The 21,289-nt window shown below is 48.6% G+C and overlaps 1 protein-coding gene across 3 annotated transcripts in view; it reads right to left on the bottom strand.

Moving 5' to 3' along the window:
• INSC (INSC spindle orientation adaptor protein) overlaps window positions 1-21,289 on the bottom strand; it is a 129,747-nt gene that overhangs the window by 21,275 nt on the left and 87,183 nt on the right. For all 3 annotated transcript variants that reach the window (XM_073216249.1, XM_037026962.2, XM_017649056.3), the window contains 2 exons: window positions 17,964-18,089; window positions 3,312-3,483 (listed from right to left, as the gene is read on the bottom strand). In XM_073216249.1, the coding sequence (XP_073072350.1) occupies window positions 3,312-3,483; window positions 17,964-18,089 (298 nt within the window). The remainder of the gene's footprint in view (window positions 1-3,311; window positions 3,484-17,963; window positions 18,090-21,289) is intronic.

Genomic DNA, 21,289 nt, shown 5'->3' with positions numbered 1-21,289 from the left:
GCAGAGCTTCAATATTGCCTTTTGGTCCCAGGATAAGGGTCACCTGGTTACATAAAGTCTAATACCAAGCCCCTGAATGTCAGGCTTTTTCTCTCTGTTTCTAGTGACCATAACCCAGACCTAACCAGATTCCCCCACTGACTATCTGTAATTGGGTCTGTTGGGTCTTTAAGGATAAGAGGACCATTCCCAAGCCCTGTATCACTTCACCACTTAACAATTCCCCATGGGCTCCACTTGATCCAGAATGGAACCTGCCTCAAGAAGAGGCACCAAAGCACTCTGTGCATGGTTCTGCCTACCCATCCCCACGGACCTGACTTCTCACCGCCAGATCCACCTTGAGCATCAGTCAAGGTGCTTCCTGGGTCCAGGTCCTTTCTCACTGGTAACACCTCTACGAGAACACGGGAAGAGAAGCCAGACTATAGGAAAATTAGCCCCAAGGGAGGGAGTCCAGGAGGAAGAGTTGAGCTCTGTTCAATCCTGAATCTTGTTTTTGCTTCCCTACAAACAACCTATACTTCCAGAATCTGATACTGAAATTGGCCCCTCTTGGCACCTTCCAGTGAATGCAATTTCTGGTCCTTAACTATAAAGGGACAGAAAATAATATTAGCTGAACCATCTGCAGTGCTCTCTGCCATTAAATTCTGAGCACCCTTAAAGTAGAAAATAGTTGCCTGCATTTACAGATATAAAAGCCGAGACTCAGAGAAGCCAGTTGTAGCAGCAGCTACCATTTAATTGTTTACTCTGTATAAGGCATTGCTGTACTTTTTTAAGCTTCATTAAATCATTCCATGCTCACAACAACCAAATATTTTTATCACAATTTCATAGTTGAAGGAACTGAGGATTCAAATATTAACTGGTTTTCCCAAATTTATGGAACTGAGGATTATTGGAAATCATTAGGGCCTAGAATCAAACCCAGGTCTGTCTGTACTCTAGGCTGCCTCTCGTCCCTCGGCCTCTGGCTCATTCCCGGTGATGTCCTGCAGTTAGGTTTCAGTTCTATCAGGGGGGTGATGTCTGCCTCTGGGCAGCACTGCTCACCCCAGCCCAGCTATGACAAACTAAACAACTCAGGATCTTGATCTAATCATCCAGGGCTGGGACAATGGATTAGAACAAGGAATTAAGAATGTTATGATTTCCCTTTTCCAACAACAGCCCTATCCTCTGATTTTGGGGGCAACCACTGTGGACAGCCAACCCTTTCCAGATCAACTTCTTCACATCCAAGGACTCAACAGCCCACTTTGCTACAAGATTTCTACCAGGTCCAAACACCCACCCTCATTCTTATGCAGTCGCCATTGCCTCTGAGGCAGCAATTATTAACACAACCATCTAAGTACCTTTTAATTTTGGTGCACACTCCTTTGAACGACAGTCTGCATCACCTGGGATGTGTTAGGAAGATTAAATTGAGAATTTCAATGACTCATTTATAAATGTTTCCAGGGAATAGCAAGAAATTGGAGGGCTATTTGCCACCAAAGAACAGAGCCCTGGCACGCTGCCCAGAAGATACACCAACTGCTGACTCTCAGAGCATCTCCACAATGCACCTTCATTGGGGGAAAGAAAGAGGCAGGCTCCTCGTCTCCAGGGGGATATCCCGCCCAGGCAAAGAAGTGGAATGGATGTATGGCAATCGTGAAAGGTTGTTTGGACTATATATGTTTGGATATGTTTATTTATTGTATTATTTACTACCATTTGTAAATTAGGAGGTTTTCCATGAAACTTAGAATATTTGTCTTATCTTTAAAAACGGGGCTTTCCTGCATGGCAATGATCAGCTGGAGCTTATCCATGACTGTCCTTCCTCAGCCAGTGCACATGATTTTCAGTTCCATACAGAATTCACACCTCCTGATTTTCTTCTTCATCTGGCCCTCTGCAACTCATTTGTTTCCTGCCTGGCTTCTGTGGGTGACTTAGTATGAGACTCCTGGCCTAAGTGAATCCTAACACTGTTATATTGCCTTGAGAAAGTTACTCAACCTCTCTCGGCCTCAGCTTCTCCTTTTGAGTGGGAATTGAACTTTACAGTCTCTTGAGTTCCCTCCAGCCAAGACTTTTTACTTCAGCTTCTATGTTTTCTAAACTTTGAATAAATGTGGATGTTGGCAAATTGATTTATCCCAGCCTGGACTATGGGTGCCAGTGTCCCAGTGACTAGAATCAGCCAGAAAGTCAACTTAACTGATGTTTCTTGTGTGCAAATCTTGCAGATCTTAAAACTCTACAGCTGGCAGAATCCTTGGGAGAAGAATGCAACTGTCTGTTTTATATGCTAGAAAAATTGTAAAGTAAGCTTTCCAATGTGACATGGCAAGTGAAGGGCAGCATCTCAGCCAGTACCTGTCCAGGGTTGCAGGTCAATAAGTCTTTGTTGACTGGATGAATGAAAAGATAAAAATGTAAACCTGAGTGCCTTGACTCCTAGTCCAGTGTTCTATGCTGCCCATAAATTTGTGCTATTCTAGATATTCTTAGCCCTGGCTTGATGACTCTAAGAGCTAACCCCAAATTCTCTGAAGAAATTAATTTTCATTCAGTTGCAGTAAGATATGAACATAGAGACAGTGACAGAGATAAGGATAGAAGCAGAAACACAGATCACCACCAGCACTTATAAAAGAAAGGACATGGATTGCAAACAAAATTTCCTGAAGATTTTACCCAGACCAGTCTGTTTCTGCAGTTTTACAAGGGAAAGCTGGGGAAGAGCATATTCTAGATATCAGACTATGATTCTCCTGCCAAGAGTACCTATGTCTGAATCAGGGAACCTGGAAGAGTAAACGCTTTCAAGACTGCAGGATGTGAGACCAGTGGTGGGGCTGCAGGCAGCGGCTGGGTTGGACTGGTGCTTCCTGAGAAGTCATTTGCCCTTCATTGCTGCCACATCTGTTGGGTACAATAGTCTGAGAACTTCAGAAACAAAGCCCATCAGAGTCTCTCTGGCCAAGGACCTGAGCCTCAACATTTGAGGCCCCTCTCCTCCATGGGGCTTGTCCTGGCCTCCATCCCGAAAGGCCAGTTCATCCCAACCTGGCTGCAATTCAAAGAGCTTCTTGGAGGGCTGTGTGCATTTTAATAGAAGGCTTTACAACAGAGCTCTTTGTGAGCCTGACTGTGACACAAATGGTGGGATTTCAGCTAGCGTGGTCATCTATGCAGGAGATATGTGGGGTTCAGTGAGTTGGGGGCAGGAAGGCCTTCCTGGCCCATCCTGAAGACAACTGGGACAAGGCTCCCTCACCCCGTGGTCCCCTCCTGCCCAGATGACTCACTGACAAGAGCTGTTACGATCTCCTCCATGCTCTCCAGGAAGCTGCTGAGGTGTTGGGTAAAGGGCAGGTGTGGGGAGGTGACCTGGGCCACCACAGCTGCAGCCTCAGCCCGCGTGGCCTCCGAGTGGCTGTCGTCCGTCAGGATCTCAGCCAAGCACAGCACACCATCCACCTGCAGATGGAGAGAGGGCAGGTCCCTGTTTATACTGGGAGAATACCACTGCTCATGATAAAAAGAGACAGAGACTCAAGTCCCCTTATAGGGTCCAGCCTTAGATTTTCTGAACAGTCCAGGGCACAGTGTGGAGCCCCAAAATGACCCAAAGTCTGGCACCTGGAGTCCTCTCCTTTGACTCCAGCAGGAATCAGTGACCTCCCATGGGCTTCTTAGACAGCAGACAGCAAGCCACATATGCAGGGGCCAAACCCTGGTCATTCACCACCACAAATTGTAGTAGAAAGAACAGTCACTAAAACTCTCGCACCTCCAAGCTCCAGCCCTGGCTCCCTTTTACTTGCATTGTATGGCTTGGCATTAGTAAGTTAGCCTCTCTGAGACTCTGTATCTTCATCCACCAACAGGGTTTTGGGGGAGTAAAGATTTGAAGCACGTGATGCTACATCCAAAAGGGATGCTCAAGAAACAATGGCTCCCTCCTCCCATTCTTGGGTTAGCAGTAGGCTGAGCTCAGTGTTTTCCCAGCTTCTCACCTACCATCCTTTCCCACAGAAAGAGCCTCTCTGGAGGCTTTGCTCTTTGCCCGACCAGAAAGGAACATGGTGGGCATGGTGGGACATGAACGCCCAGTGAGTTCAGCTTCCCAGTTCCACTCTGGCCAGACCTGCTCTTGCCATAATAATAGCTTCTGCTTATTGAGGACTTACTACATGCCAGCTACTGCTCCAAGTGCAGCACATATGTTATTAAACCATTTCATCCTAATAACCCTGAGGTCAGTATTATTACTATTCCCATTTTACAGATGAAGAAACCAACACAGGAAGGTTTATTGATTTGCTCAAGATCACAGGCTTTAAAAATAGTTGATTCACCCAAATTGTCTAGCTTCAGAGCCTATGGTTTTGAACAGAATATGATAGTGCCTCCTGAGAAGTGACAGCTGAGCTCAGACCTCTGCCTCCTTCAGGGGTCCACAGATGAGACTTTTTGGAGGACAAGGCGGGCAGTAACTTATCAAAGTTAGCTCGGAAGTGCTACTGCAGCCCCTCCGAATGCCCAGGTCACCAGCCTGCTTGGCGACCCTGCTGCCAAGCACCAAGAAGTCCTTCTCCTGCTAGGAGTGAAGGGTAGGGGAAGAGCCAGAAAGAGGTGAGGTGAGGTAAGGAGAAGCCTGGGCTGATGCTCCCACCCCTGCCATAGGCCTGGAGCTCCTGTCCCTACACCCTGACTTCCTGCCACTCAGCTCCAGTGGCTCTCCAGAAGTTTGCGCTTTGTTTGACTAATTACCACCACCAGGTGCTGGGCCACCCTTAAATGGCTCTTGGGAGATGTAAGGTCCATTAGCTATGAAAGCCTTTGGCAATCTCAGACTCAAGAGAGACAAATGTGGAAACAGGAGCTTAGGGAACTGTCTGCAATAAAACTCACCTGTAGGTACTTAATAAAAGAGAACAAACATTAGCCCGGTAGCCCCTGGCAGGCTGGGATTCATGCCAGCTGTTTGACAGGCCCTCAGAGAGTGAGGCCTCAGAGCGGGGTGAGGACGGGGGGTCCCTTGAGCCCATGGAAGGCAGGGGGCTGCTCTGGACTAGAAACAGGAAGCAGCCCTATTGCCAACATGAGGAACCTCTTAGGCCTGTCTGGCCTCTGTCCCTTTCCTCCTTCCAGCACCATCCACAGCTGTGCTCAGGGTCCCACCAGAGGAATGTCTTGGTCATCCAGTCTCCTTAATCTCAACGTGAATGTAGATGGGGCTGCATTGCTGACCAAGGTGACAACCCTAGTCAGACCAAAACCAGACCCAAACCTAGTCCCCATCATGTGCTTGGAGAGGGGCCAACCTGTACACACCAGAGAGGCCGAGGAGTTGATGGCCCCTGAGAGCCTGGTGCCACCTAAGGCCTGGATGCCAGGCTCTCTAGTCCAGGATGCTGCTGTGCAGACCTGTTAAGCACATGTTCCCTGAGCACGTACTATGTGCCAGGCCTTATGCCGCAGAGGTGAACCAGGGCAGGGTGTCCCCTGCAACAGGGCAGGTGACTTATCCACAAATAACCATTTTACGATGTGATTCCCAATGCAGATGCTCTATGGGGGCCTCCTGAAAGGTAACACCCCAGCTGGGGGAGGCAGCCCTCCTCAGAGGTCCCACCCAAGCACGTCTGCTATCATCATAGCACTGATCACATGGCTTCTCCAAGTGAGCTCTGTGGACCAGATGCACCAAATCCACAGGGTTTCTTAAAAGCACATTCCTGGGCCCCCCACCCAGACCGAGTCCATAGGACTCTCTGGGAAAGCCTGGGATCTGCCTTTAACAAGGTCTATAGTTGACTTTAGGCACCAGCAATGTGCAGGAGTACCCTTGTGATACAATTCTCTGCTCCCTTGTCTATTGTTTCTCCTGTTCTGGATACTCTGCAAGCCTGGGAACCACAGCTTGGTCACTTGTGGCTGCTCTGGGCCTCACACATAGTAGGCTTTCAGTAAATAGGGAATAGGTGTAAGTGATTAAAACTTGGCCTAAGATTTAAGAACACAATTTAGACAGGTAAAGGTAGAGGAACAGCATTGCAGGTGGAGGGGCGATAGTGAGCAAAGGCCAGTAGAGGGAAGGGCAGCTTTGGAGAGAAGCCAACTCAGGAACATGGATTCCACAGATTCCTGACCCCAGGAAAGTGACACTGATTCCTTTTCTGCCCTTAAATTTCCCAGAAAGGGTATCTGTGGTATCCTGTCTGTGCTATGGCCCACTGTCCTACTTCCCTTCTAATTTGTTTTATATGTTTCAGATCTTTTATGGTAACTTATTAATTATGAAATATATCATCCCTTCAAAAAAAATATGTGTACTGCAAATTTATGAAGTATAAGATATAATCAAATGACCACATACATATATGTATATATGTATATGCTCAATATCTAGACTTTCCAAAATAAGGGAAAAAATAAAAACAGAAAATTCCCTGTACACCATTCTTGATCTCATATGTCTGCTATTTTCCCAGTTGGATAAGCCACTACCCTGAATTTTTTGCTTATTATTCCCTTGTTTTCTTTACAGGTTTATTGCATGGGTATATTGTTTAGTTTTACAAGGTTTTGAACTTGACATAAATGGTATCATACTGTATATAGTAATATGCTTGGTTCCCCAGTAAGCATTATGTTTGTGAAACTCCTTCCTGCCATTACATGTGGCTAAGGGCCATTTATTTTAACTGCTGTGTGGTATTTCATCATATAAATTAATTGCAATTCACTTATGTATCCTCCTCTGTCAGTGGTCACTTGAGTCATTCCCCAGTTTTTGCTATAACATATAGTGCTTCTATAGATATTCTTCTAAATATCTTCTGGTGCACACATGCTGGTTTCTCTAGGGTTCTCAATGTTCGGAGTGGCATTACTAGCTCATAGATTCTGCACATCTTTAATTTTACTGGTGTTCCCCAATTGTTCTGCAGCACAGCTGTAGCATTTATATTTCCACCAACAATGTATAAGCTCACTTAACTCCATACTCATGTCAACATTTAGTACTGTCAGATTTTTAGTTTTTGCCAATTTGGTGGGTGTGTAAAATTTCCATTTTAATGTGCATGTCTCCACTTACGTAATGAAGCTAAGAGTTTTTTCATATGCTTTGGTTTGGTATCGTTTACTTTTTTTTGCCATTTGGATCTCCTCTTCTATGAATTGCCTGTTCATGGGTTTTGATCATTTTTTTTAGTTGGTGGGTTGTCATTGAGGCCAACTTCCTGGGCCTTTGCCTCTGATGCTACTGACCTGCCACTTAGCCTGCTGCCAGTAAGCTGCCACCAACCTCAGCTTATCTCCATTTCCATCACCATCTCAACAGCTCCAACCCAGCCAGCTGATCACAGTGGGAGGCCCTGAAAGACCCCACAGAACTGGGCTCCAGGCTTCCCAGCACCTCAACCAATTTCTGTAGCATCAGAACACGCACAGGCTCTGGAGTCACACCTCTCTGGGTCTGAACCCTGACTCTGTATTTTACTAGCTAGGCTATTCTTATATCTACTTTGAGCCTTTTTTCTTTAAAATACCAACCTCAGATAATAGAAGTTAACTAAGATAATGCATGTACAATGCCTGCCAGATGGTGGCGTCATCACTCCCCCCATCTCCATCCAGGGGTTGCGGTCATCTCTAGACTTGGGATACTGAGCTCTAGCACACCTTCCTGTAGTGAGTGTCCTCTGGGACTGAAGCCCCCTTGAAACCTGAGCCCTTTGGGTTGGGGCCCTCAAGTTTACCCATTTGTTTGGACATCTTCAGATCATACAACCCAGAAGTAGAGCTTCTAAAAAGGGAGTGACTGCTGTTTCAATTCCTAACCAGGACCAATAAAATGACTAATCATAATCTGTCAGAAGGGAACAGAGAGAAAAGTACTAGGATCCTTCCTTCTCTTTACGGTTTGACCAACATTAACTGAGCACCCACCTGGTGTGCCCACTGAACTGGGCACTGAAAGATGATGAATACGGAAGAAAGAACAAACATAGACACATAAACAAAACCTGAGAGGGAGGCGAGAGAGTGAGAGGGAGCGGTCACATGCCTGCCAAGGATTTGGGAAGCTGGGTGCAGAGTCCAGGCTCTCAGTCCTTCCCTTACCCGGCCCCTGTAACCCTGTCCCTGCTGAGAACACACTCCATCTAGGCCCTTTCTCCTTCCTGGGACTCCGTGATACCCCACTTTGGGGGCTCATGTCCTCACTAGCTAACTGCTGCTTATCATGCTCTCTTCTAGCCTATCCCCCTTTGCATCACCTGAAGCGGCTTACCCCAGGCCTTGGACCATCAGCCCACTTGGTACCATCTCAGTCAATAGCTCCCAGACTCAAGTGGCCTCACTGACTCACTGTGATGACCCCCACACCCACCCCTGCAGCCCTGGCCTGCTGTCCTGAGAGCCACATTTACATTTCGAACCTGCCACTGTTACTCCTTCTGTTTAATCCCAAAACTAATTTGTCTGGCTATTCCACAGGCATCTCAGTCTGAAAAGTTGAAGTGGTCATCTTCCCTGTCTGCTCTCCTCACTCCCCCCGACCCAGGTGAGAAGACAGCCCCTCTGTGAGCATGCACCTGCCGCCCCTGGACAGAGGGGCTCTGTGGTCCCAGTTGCCACACCCCGCGGTCCTACCGTGGCCAGAGCGCTCATTGTGTCAGATCATCCTCATCAGTTTACATGCCATCCACACACTAGATTCAAGCTGCTCCAGGCACTCCTGCTCTGAATCTTCTCTGAGGTTTGGCACAAAGCGGTTGCTTTATGAAGTGTGGGCTGAAAGATGAGGAAACAGAGGCCCAGGGAGGGGAAGAGATGACTGCAGCCATGAAGCCGGTTAACGTCAGTGCTGGAATCCCATCTTGGTCTCCCCACTCCTTGCCCGGTGCCCTCCTCCATGGCACCTTTGGAAAGCCAGTGAAAGGAGAACCTGGTGAGAGGCCCGGGACAGTGCGGGCTGCTCGACTCAGCCTATGGGGGGCCCAGGAGTAGCCCCACCTGAGGGAGCTTCCGCAAACACTGCCCCATTTTTGGAAAGTCCCATCCTTAAACCACCCACTTCCCATCCCCAGTCATAAACTCGATGATGCCAAAAGAACAGTCTAATCACTTTTGCATCCCTCCAGAGACTGCTGCTGGAAATGTTTACATGTAATTAGCTTTTACAAAGAATGGGATGGGGCTGGTCTCAAGGCCAAGGTTTCCTCATGGGAGGGCATGGAAGGCTGGGTTGGCCTGGTCATCGCCCGGGCAGCGGGGCCCGTGCATCTGGACTCTGGACACAGAGAGCTGGTGAGCTGAGATTCCTCCCAGGGAGCACACAGAAGAAGTATGGGACCCACACAGCTGAGGACCCCCAAACATACAGTCAACATCACATCAGATTTATGAGCAAGGTTCTCCTGATGGTTATTGGAAAAGCATCAGTGATGACTTTTATGCAAAGACCTAAGGGTCACAGGCTAGTATAAAAAGCCCAGCACATATCAGTGGTGCTGGTCTCTGAACTTCCTCCTTCGCCTTTCTTTCCACTCTGACACCTAAAATCTGTGGAAGGAAGGAAGGGAGGGAGGGAGGGAGAGAGGGAGGGAGGAAAAGGCCAGTGGCAACCACAAAGCAGCTGGAATCCAGCTCAGGGATGCAGGCAGGATTGATTTGTTTGCCCAGGGTACAGCCAGAAGGAAAATTCAATGTAGTCAGATAGGGAGGCAAGGGGCATGCGCAAGGAAGCAAAGGCAAGTGTGGGTCAAGGGACAGGGCAAGGCAGCAAGTGATAAAAATGAACCCATGGGCCACAAGCACAGTCTGAATGTAGGATATAAACCAGATCAGGGTGAGGTTCAGGACAAAGTCTGTGAGGGACATAAGGGGTTAAAATAAGGTACTTGTTTGAAGAAGATGTGGTAGAGTTGATAGCCCAACAGAAAGCTAGAGAAAGTAAAACAGGCCCTCAGGGGGATAATACTATCCACTTCCCAAATTAATATACCCTAGACCCCACTCATTCTCTTTTGCTACTTCAAACAAGAATCTTTGATTAAAAGCTAAGTGTCAAAATGGATGAATACAAATATTAATACATAATAGGAAATGAAACAATGGTTGAAAGGGATTATATAACCAGTCTGGCAGGCAAATCAGTGAGGTAGAGAGAGGTGAGTTATTGAGGTGGAGAGAAATCAAGGATTGAATCACTTAAGGATATAAATAGAAAATAATTAGAGTAGATGATTGTTCTTAAAACAAATTGTCAAACATCCTTTAGACACTGTGTTCATTATCTTTGTGTGTGTCTTCCCATCTCCCTCCCACTCGTCCTTCTGACAGTCTCTTCCTCTCCTCATCATCTGTCCCTCTGTCTGTCTCTTCTTGTTTCTGAGTGGGACCAGAGACCCAGCACTTGCTGTCAGGGACCAGGGGACACTGTTCCAGCTCTGCTCTGGAGCTGTCAGTGCCCGGCTGTTGCCAGGAAGTGAGTCCTCCCTACTCAAAGTCTGCCCCAGACCTGTCCCCTTCTACGTCCTGTCTCCTCGCTGCCTCTCCTCCCTGTCACAGCTGATTCCTCCCCTCTGCTCACCTCCAGACTAGCACTTGCACCACCCCAGAAGCCAATGGGAGAGGCACACTGATGGGGCAGGCCCCTCTGCACCTGGGCCAACCCCTGAGTAACGTCGCTTCCCTGCGGCACAGCTTCCCTTCTCCCCAGCGTCAGCGTCATGTGCACATCTGGCTCCTGGCTTCTATCTGCTCCCACCAGTTTGCTGTGGGTGCAGCCAGGAAAAGCTCTTTGACCAACACTTACTTGCTGAGCTCGCTGCTCCTCATCCCACCCCACACACACACCACAGCCCCCTCTACGAACTCACAAGGAGGGAGAGGTGCCCAGCTCTTTTTTGACTACTCTTTGAGGAGCACCACCCTCTTGACACACAGTCAACTCGAGAAGAGGCACCGGAATTCCCAGCCCAACCAACTCCTTTTCTTTTTCCTATCACATTTATCTACAAAAATGACTTCTTAAGCCCCTAATGACTTGAATTTGCCCACACACACGACACATGACACACACGACACATCTAACACACCCTGGTCCCGACCACTGGTTCTGGGGCTCAGAGCCCACCTGCCTCACCAGCTCCTGGAGAAGCAGCCCAGGCAGCCTCTCCTGGCCGCTGCTGCCGCTCTTGTCCGCCAGAGGCCGCTGTTGCACAGCGCATGGGAACGTGGCCAAGCGGAGCTGCCGCCCTCAGGGCTAGGCAGTCACACTGAGGGCCAGGCTCCCGGGCGGCCCCATGCCTTCTCCAAACTCAGGGTGTTCCTCATGCATGAAATGCATCCTCCCCGGCCCCCAGAGCCAGCAGGGCCTTCTTCATCTGGACAATACTGGCCTGTAATTCTCAGCGTTAACCCTCAGTGGGAAAGGCCAGTGGGAGCGGGACAGTGTACCTAGTTTAGTTCCTGCCTCCTCACATCCTGGGCTCCTTCACGTCCCCAACCCCTAACCTCAAGGCGAGGAAGGGAGACTTGGAAAGCAGGGAAACAAATGAGCCACAGTCCTTCTGGGAAGCCCCATTCAGGGCCGAGTAGGTGACAGTGGAAGTCTCCCTCCTGTGTTCCTGTCAGCCAGTCTCAGCAGACAGCCGACCTGGGGTTCTCACGCGCCCAGTCACATCCCCAAGGGCTGCACCTGGGGGCATGAGGAGTGGAGAGGAATCTAGAATCTCCACTGGGGCATTCTCTCTCTCCTCTCTAGTGCTACTCCTAGGTAAAAAAAGGTACTTCAATTAAGTAATGACTTTTTTGCCAGGCATCCATAGCTGCCCTCTCCCCACCCAGCCTCACTTACATATTAGAACTGGCTCCACGGAGCTAGAGTAGCTGCCTTGCCCTGGGGTCTGCACAGCTAATGGGAGGGTGGATGGTGGAGGGAATGTTGTAGCAAACTGAACCTATGTCTGGGAGGAAAAGAATAGGGTTCTCAGCCCCAGATCTGCCTCTCCCAGTGTCCCTATGCCTTCCAATCTCAACTACCCCTTCTGTAAAACGGGCATGACCATCTCTCCATGCCATCCTTGCAAAATGACTGAGGATCAAATAAGCAAAAGAATAAGAGAAACTAGTTTTTTGAGTTTGTTTTTGCAACTATCGCCTATTTCTGACCATCTGCACCTCTACAGGGAACAGGCAGTGGAGAGAAAGCCCTGTGAAACAGCAGCTAGAACAGTGGAGCCTCCCTGTTACCCTCCTTGTACCCCACTCCCTCCTGCCCATGGTCTCTGGGTTTTCAATAGCTGAGTCCAGAACTCCGTGTCTCCGGCCGGACCCTTCAGGTGTCAGGCCATCTCAATCCCAAGAAGCTGCTTCAGGAATTGGCGGGGGAGTCAGGGAGCTGCATGGAGCTACGCAGCAGCTTTCCCATCTTTGCAACTGATTATTTTCTTCTTGGACTTGAAATTGCAACTGCTTCCCCTCCCCCCCTGCTCATCTTTAATTTCTCCATCGATTTTCATTAAATTCTCCCCTTGGCTCCAGCACAGGGTGAACTCCTCCTTATTAGAAAAAAATGAAGCAAGAGGGAGGGGGTGGGAGTAAAAGGAAGCTCTTTTGAAAGCAAGATTGTCTCTAGTCTCAGGGCTGGAAGCAGCAATTACTAGAATTGTCTCAGAGGCTGTCTAGGCATTGGGCTTGGCATGTTCCCCTGCTCCTTATGGCCCTAAACCTGTAGGTTCCTGCCCCCCAGATCCCTAGCCCCTACTTGGACCACAGCTCCCAGTCCCTCCAACCCCAGCCTACCTCCTGGCCCTGTCCAACCACGGCTTCTGCACCAACAGTATCCTGCCCCTTCAGCCACTCAGAACACCCAGTACTGTGCCAGGGAGTCACAGATCCCCAGGAGTCAGCCCCTCTGGGGTATGTAGGGTTCCCTCAGGCCAGCCTGAGCAGGTGGAGACAAATGGGCAGAGAGTGGGAGAGCAGGCACAAGCTAGTGCCTCCTGCACGCAGGCGCCACCTGCGGGCTCTACCCGCACTGGTGTATTGCACCATCACAGCAGGGCCACGTGTCCATTCTATAAAGAGGAAACCAAGCTTCAGAGAGAAGTGACCTTCTCCCTGCCCTGCTTTCAGCCTCTCTAAATCCTGCAGCCCTCCCCCTTGGTAATGCCAGCCGACCTTCCCCGTATAGTCCTCCAGGAAGTCTGCCCTGACCAGTCTGGGCAGGTGGGGCACCTGAATTGGGCCCATGTGCTCTCATTGGGCTATGTGGCCCTGGGGCCCTCACTCGCTCCTGGGCCCTTGTTTTCTTTAACCAGTCTTCTCTAAGGGAGGAGTCCAGAGAACACTGCCTCTTCTGGGCTCCCGCAGTTCACTGAACACAGAGCTCACAGAAGATGTATAGCCCCGCTGCCAACTGGCCAGCTGTGGAGCCAGTAAATGCCTCCATGGTCCTCCGGGCCCAGCACAACTGTCCCTGCTGCTGCCTTCACCAGCCCCCCCACCCAGCAGAGGGAGTACCAGCAGCCTGTGGCCTCTGATGGCCACGGAGAGCCCTCCCCACTGTCTGAACTGCAGGGCTTGTCCCTACTCAGCCTTCCTGGGTGGGCGGCAGGGAACACAGCTGCTGGTTCCCCTCCCCACAGCCTAGCACAGAGACTGGGGCATGAGGGGCAACTGCCAAGGCCACAGGAAGGTAGGACAGACTTCCTGAGACTAACCTGTAAAATGGAAAGTTTGTGAGGACTCATGCTGCTGCCTCACCCAGCCTCTCCACACTGTGCGCTGGGCAGTGTCTTTGACCATGCTGGCCCCCCTCCTGCATGTTAGCGCTCCTTTCGCCACCAGACAGTATCCGCCTGAAGCCACTGATTTTCAAACACTGAGCAGTGCAACACCTGCTACAATTGTAGTAATGGCTGTTCATTTGGTGCCTAGTGTGTAGCAAGCAGCACCCCACTGCACAGCTCTCCTTCCCTGAAAGTCCTGGAGGTGGATTTCACCCCGCCCCTTTGACTGCTGCAGCAACCACCTCCCTGGAGTGTTAAGCAAACTCCCCAAGGAAAGGCATCCAAACTCACAGGCAGAAAAGCCTGGGTTCCAGCCCAGAAGAGCCAGACTCTCAAAGGCCATGGTTTTCTCACTGAGCTGGGCTGCTTCACAGCACATGTGTGATGAAAGAATGAATTAGCAGCATGATTAGAGGGTGATGGACTGAGTGAATGAGTGAAGAAGTGAATGGCTAGATGATAGAGGAGCAAAAAAGCAGACGATCGAGTACTTTAATGAGTGAGTGAGTGAGTCCATAACTGAATCTATGACCATGTGAACACCCCAAACCTGAAAGCTCTGGCATCATGCAGCATGGCTGGGGTTGGATGGGGCGTCTGGAGACTTGACTAGAACCACACCTCCACCTCTGGGGTGTGTGCTTTAATGAACCTTCTCAAGGTTGGAGGGAACTGGGGGGAGCCACATGACAAAGACGAATTTTACCAAATCCAGCATATTTCTCACTGGCAATTAATTAAGCAGGTCCCAGCAAAGAGGCCAGGCCAGTAAACTGAAGGAAAGCTGGGACTTTGACATTATCTAATTGGGTCACAAACTGTGGGTGAGTGGGCAGCTAACAAGAGCCCCTGGGTACTGCGCTTCCCCATCCTGTCTTTACCTCACCTGCCATGCTGTGGTTTCTGCAATCCAGCCTGTCTCTGGGCTTCTCACCCTCCACCCTAAACATCAACAACAGCTGACATCACTGGGGCCTTAGAGGCCAGTGCTCAGCAGCCTGGATCACAGAGGGCAGCAGGTGTGGGCAGGACCTACAGGAGGGGGCATGGTGGAGAGTGGAGAGACCCAGGCTCTTCCTGGGTGTACAACTTCTCACAACTTTAGAAGTGTGTGATACAGAGGAAAACAGTATAGATTTTCACCTCACAATATCAGACTTGAGTTCTAGGTCCACATAATGGTTCACAGACCAGGCCTGGCTCAGCAAAGCTGGAATTAAATTACTGTAGGCCATTTATTAGCTGTGTGCCCTTGAGCAAGTTGCTTCACTTCTGTGAGTCTCCCTTCCTTCTCTAAACAATGAGAATAATCACAGCCCCAGTGGTTAGCAATTAAATGACATGATGAAAGGAGGGGCTTAGCAAAATGCTTGCCCAAAGAAGTATTCAATATATGTTAGTGTCCTTTTCATCATTGTCATGATGTCCTTACTACCTGTTAGGAGTCAGTAAACATTTCTGTAGAGGGCCAGATAGTGAGTATTTTTGACTTTGTGGTCTGTCTGGTCTCCTGCAGTTAATTCTGCCATTGCAGTGCATTAGCAGACAGAGACAACACCTAAGCAAATGATCATGGCAGTGTACCATTAAAACTTTATGAACTGAAAATTTGAATTTCACAATTTTCATGTGACAAAATGTATTCTGATTTTTTTAACCATTTAAAAAAATTCTTAGCTCATGGTCTTGCCAAAAAAGGCAGCAGGCTGAACGCAGCCCACGGGCCATAACTGGGCACCCCCTGCACTAGAATGTAAGCTCCTTGAGGACAAAGGGGTTTGTTCTGTTCACTGCTACACTCCCAGGACCTAAAATAGTTCCTGGCAAACAGCAGATTGTCAATAAGCACTTGCTGAATGAATGAATTAAAAGCTGTGTAATTCTGCACAATAAGTCATTTCACCTTTTTGGGTCTTGTTTGTTTCATCTGTACAATGGGGATGCTTATATATTTGAGGTGAGCATCTAATGAAATGTACGTGGAGCCACTTGGCAAGCTCTGTAGCTGCTGCACCACGTAGTTGCTGTTTCTGACCACCAGGGGGCTCTCCAGGCCAGTCTCGCCCAGTGCCTGGGCACAGAGGTGCTTCAGGATTGTGTTGAAAGTAATCTGACCTGTAGGAGGGAAATGTCCAGTTTGAGCTACCCTCTTCTGTGCCGGTTGCGGGGGATTAAGACATTGGCCAGGAGCAGCAAGGTGGTCTGCAGGGACTGTTTTGGCTCTCTGAGAAGTATCTATTAAGCCAGTGAGGCACTGAGGTAAATGGGATGTTAGATTCAGGAACCCAGGGTCTGAATTCTGGCTCCAAAATTTGCTCTATGGTTTTAGAAAAATCACTTATACTGGCTGAGACTCAGTTTCCTTGACTTTAAGATGGAGATCTGAATAGGCTCACCTTACAAGGTTCTGGTGAGTTCATGAAAGGATGTGTGTAAGAGGCTAGCTCAGCCCCGGGTGCTTAGTAAGCCCTCGAATGTAAGTGTTTCCTTGGTCCTCTTGCTCGGTGGGGCAGGGTCGGACTCCCAAGCTGGGGTGGCCCATTGGGCTTGGGAAAATGCACTTGTGCCTTCTGGTTCTGGAGCAGCATCAGGAAGGTGGAAGAAAAAATTGCCTCCATACTACCCAGCTGTACTGGCTTCCAGCTCTAAACAAAAAGCCCTGCTGTTTTTTTTTTTTTTTCCTGGATTGACATTTTCCTGCTGCTCTGCAGGCTCTCTACAGCCAAGAAATCCACTGCTTTTGGAGCACTAGTAATTCCAGTCCCTTCTATTTTCTCCCCCCCATTCTTCCTGCCAACCAGCATGAAAGAAGGCAAGAAACAAACCCAGCACTGGCCATTTTTCCACTGTCCAAGGTGGAAAAATTTTATGGGAGAAGAGAGGATTATTCTGTACATGAAGGTGGAGACACTCTATGCATGTGCTTCATAGAATCTATTGCCCTACCGCCCCCTCCTCCATTTTGTCATCTAAGTGAGCACACACATACAAAGGTTTCTGACTCCACGGGAAGTGGGCACTCTGTCCAGAGGGCTGGCACTAACTCCTTCACCACCCTGCTGTGTGACCTCAGACAAATTACTTCTCCATTCTGACCCACAACCTTCTCATCTGTAAAATGAGCAGTTTCCCTGTTCACCCTCCATCTGCAGCTAAGAGCATGTCCGATGCATGAGCCTGTGCCCATGTTCTATCACCTGAGTAGCTTTGGAAAGAGGCTGGGTAGAAAGTAAGGTGACCACCTGCTAGGAGTTCAGGCCAAAGTGCACAGATGCAGAAGAAGGGGAGCAGTTTGCTGGCCACCCCCTTTTGGCCAGGCACAGGAAGAGACTCAAGGCAAGAAGCACAGTTGTCACCAGGACATACCAAGACTATCTACCTCTCTTCCATGCAAATCTTCAGCATCTTAAAACTTGGCTGAGAACCTCCCAGATGTCAGCCCCAGCCTCCCCAGCTGTCCTGGCTAATGTCCCTCAGGGCCCATCTGCAGGCCCAGACCCATTCCAGTCCAGTGGAGGAACAGCCTCACCCTACAACCTGGGGAGAGGGGAGGTGGTAGCTGGAACTGGTCACATTGCTGTACGTTGGCCTGGAGCTGAGTCACCTGAGCCCATATGATCCCCACCTTCCCTCTCACCCCTCCCACCCCCATGCCATTGCTGACCCAGCATTCACTTGGCCTTAGGCCTCGGTTGCCTGTACCCAAGCCCTCTAGGCTCAGTGAAGCCCACCTGCTTGCCCAGACACTCAGGGCCCACCCTGCTCTTGCCCAATCTGTTCTACAGAGCTGGATCCTCTTCCTTCTGCTGATCCTGCCATAAAAAGGACTGACCACTCTGAACCTCAACCCACTCCCCACCAGGCTTGCCTATGTGTGTTCCACCCACTGGCCTCTGTTGGCCACTGCGCCCAGGAAGTGCTGAGTGCCTCCCTGGCCGAGCTCCTCAGTGCCTGTCCCCTTTAGGTCTGCATCAACTCCCACAGTCAAGTCCCAGCAGCCCTATCCGAATGATGCCAGGAAAAGGGGGGACTCAGGGGAACTGCTCCATGAAGAGGCCCAGATGGCCACCAGCATGTCTGTCCCGCTCACCACCCACCTGGCCCAGGGACCTTAGGCCACGCCCAGCCAGCCAGCTGCACTCTTACCTTTTCCAGCTGGTGGACACCCTCTTCCACGCAGCAGATGGAGGCCAGTGTGCGGAGTGCCTGGGGGTATAAGAACCGAAAACTGTCCTGCCGGCAGACCTTGAAAAGTGCTACAACTCCACCCTCCTGCCAAAAAAAAGAAAATGTCACATGCTTTCACTGTGTGACCCTTCCTAGGGCTGACTCGAGAATAGCTGACAATACCTCATTCAGCAGATATGCTTTAGGTCTTTATGGTGGGAGAATATGCCACCCCAAAATATGCCCCTTTGTCATTAGGATTATTTTGAGCTGAAAGCAATTGAGAAGAAGCAGTTACAAGAAAAGATCTCTGCCCTCCCCCTATTTGACTAAAAGCAGGACATTAATTTATAGAGATGTCCCTCCTCCCCTCTCTACCAGAAAGGACAAAAGTTAATCACCAGAGACCACTTCATGCACCTCAACAAACAAAAAGCAAATAACTCAGTTAAAAAATGGGCAGAGGATCTGAACAGATACTCTCCCAAGAAGAAATTCAGATGGCCAACAGGCACATGAAAAGATGCCCCAAATCATCACAGAAATGCAAATTAAAACCACAATGAGATATCACCTCACACCAGTAAGGATGGCCAACATCTAAAAGATAAGGAACAACAAATGCTGGTGAGGATGAGGAGAAAGAGGAACTCTCCTACACTGCTGGTGGGAATGTAAATTAATTCAACCATTGTGTAAGGCAATATGGAGGTTCCTCAAAAAACTAAAAATAGAAATACCATTTGACCCAGGAATTCCACTCCTTGGAATTTACCCAAAGGATACAAGATCTCATATTCAAAAAGACATATGCACCCCTATGTTTATTGCAGCACTATCTACAATAGCCAAGATGTGGAAGCAAGCTAAGTGTCAATCAATAGGTGAATGGATAAAGAAGAGACGGTACATATACACAATAGAATATTACTCAGCCATAGGAAGAAAACAAACCTACCATTTGCAACAACATGGATGGAGCTAGAGGGTATTATGCTCAGTGAAATAAGCCAGGCAGAGAAAGACAAGTATCAAATGATTTCACTCATCTGTGGAGTATAAGAACAAAGAAAAAACTGAAGGAACAAAACAGCAGCAGACTCACAGAATCCAAGAATGGACTAACAGTTACCAAAGAGAAAGGGACTGGGGAGGATGGGTGGGAAGGGAGGGAGAAGGGGGAAATGGGGCACTACAATGAGCACACATAAGGTACTGGGGAGGGCACAGGGAAAACAGTACAACATAGAGAAGACAAGTAGTGATTCTGCAGCATCTTACTATACTGATGGACAGTGACTGTAATGGGGTATGTGGTGGGGACTTGATAATGGGGGGAATCTAGTAATCACAATGTTGTTCATGTAAGTGTATATTAATGATAACAAAAAAAATTAAAATTAAAAATTTTTTAATTTAAAAATTTAAAAAAAGAATGCAAGGCTGAGAGCCCAGATCAATGTGGCAGCCTTCCTTTGGCTCAGGAGACACTGAGCCCAGCAAAACTATATTTAAGCCTCTATCCATTTGCATTGGGTTCTCACTGCATTCTTTCCCAAGTCTGTGGAAAATAGTCTTCTTAGCATTTTTAGCTATTGGGGTTGGAAGTGGGGAAATCCTGAACCCAGACTAAGGGGATTCTGCCTTAAACCCTGACTGTGCTGCTGGTTAACTTTGGTAAAGTTAACTTATTAACTTTTTGTAGGTTATGACAACTACAAGATCAAGCTATTGGGAGAGCAGTTGAGTTAATGAAAGGCCCTAGTATCCAGTTCTGGGGAGCCCAGCAAGGGTCAGGCCATGAAGGCTTCCTGGTTAGAAGAAAGTCTCATACCCTCATGAAGGTGTCCCAAGGGCTGGAATAGGTGGAAGGGACAGAAGGAAGAAGACCACAGCGGAAGGGAGATGAATGCGTTTCATGGACCACCCTGAAGCCCCCACTGAGGACCCAAGAGTGGCACTCATCTTAGGGGAGAGCCAGGAATCGCCTGTACTAGCAATTCACACTGTTGGCTGGAGCTTGTTTAATTTTATAGAAAGCTCTGGGCTCGGAGCCCAGCTGTATAATGGTATGCATTATTCAGACAGCCTTGGGATGAGCTGTCATAAAGCTGGAGGAGGCCACTTGTGGGATGTAGACTAGCAGGCAGGGGAGTAATAGAGTTGCTGGGATGGGGGTGATTTCGACAAAGCACAGGGGAGTTTTCTGTGCTCTGCACTCAGGGATGGGGTTTACTACCACCATCATAGGGAGAACTGGGTTTATCCACTCTTTCCCAAGGGCTGAAGACATAAGAAGGTTGAGATTAAGATTCTGGAGTCAACAGATTTGGTTAAAATCCCAGCTCTGCACATAAGGTATACAACCTCAAACAAATTACTTACCTTTTCTCTGTTCCTTTATCTATACAATGGGAATTATAACTGCAACATATCTTAAGATTACTGAGAGGACCAGATGAGGTGATGAATGGAAAACTTAGCACAGTACCTGACATATAGAAAGGACACGGTAAATAATGAAGGTTGTGGAAAGGAGGAGGAAGAGGATGGGAAGGAGGGGAAAGGCAGGAGGAAGTGGAGGAAGAGGGGCTGCTCAGAGGCAGTTCAGAATAGTAAGCAAAAGCATAGCCTTTGCTGCCAAACAGGCAGGTTCACCTTCCAGCTCAGCTACTTACTAGCTATGTGATTTTTAAAGCTCCCTCGTGATTCTAATACACGTACAGAGTTGAGAACTTCTGAGCCACACTTTGGCCCAAGAACCCAAAGGGCCAAGGACTGAACCAGAAATCCCCACTGTGGGCTTTAAACTCATGAGCTCTGAATCAAAGGAACTTTAATTCTGATTCTGACTCTATCAGTTGTGTGGCCCTGAGTAAGCCCCTTAAGCCATCTCCTCAACTATACATGGAAACAAACCTGGTACCTTCTTCTTAGGAAAGTTTTGTAATTTGAAAGAAATGATGTCTGCAAGGCATTAAGCATACTGGACAGCAATACTCAAACATTAGCTATTGCTGTTAGACATAGTTTACTTCTCTCCAGACCAGAGTTGAAAAGCATTAAACCTGATCTTCTAGATTTAAGAGCTTAGTTCAGTGAGAGGGGTCAAATCTCAGAATCACCTGTTGAGCTTGTTAAAATGTAGATTTCCGGGTCTTACTGTAGGACCCCAGTAAATCTTGAGGCAAAAGAATCTGTGTTTTCCAAAATCTCCCTGAGGGATGGTGGTGCAGCCAGGCCTGGAGCCACCAAGCTGGAGCATATCTTCCTGTGACTGGCACCTTAAATCTATCGAAGGACCT

This window comes from Manis javanica, chromosome 11 (assembly GCF_040802235.1).
Source record: "Manis javanica isolate MJ-LG chromosome 11, MJ_LKY, whole genome shotgun sequence".
Classification (NCBI taxonomy): domain Eukaryota; kingdom Metazoa; phylum Chordata; class Mammalia; order Pholidota; family Manidae; genus Manis; species Manis javanica.
This window is presented reverse-complemented; position numbering and strand designations above follow the sequence as displayed.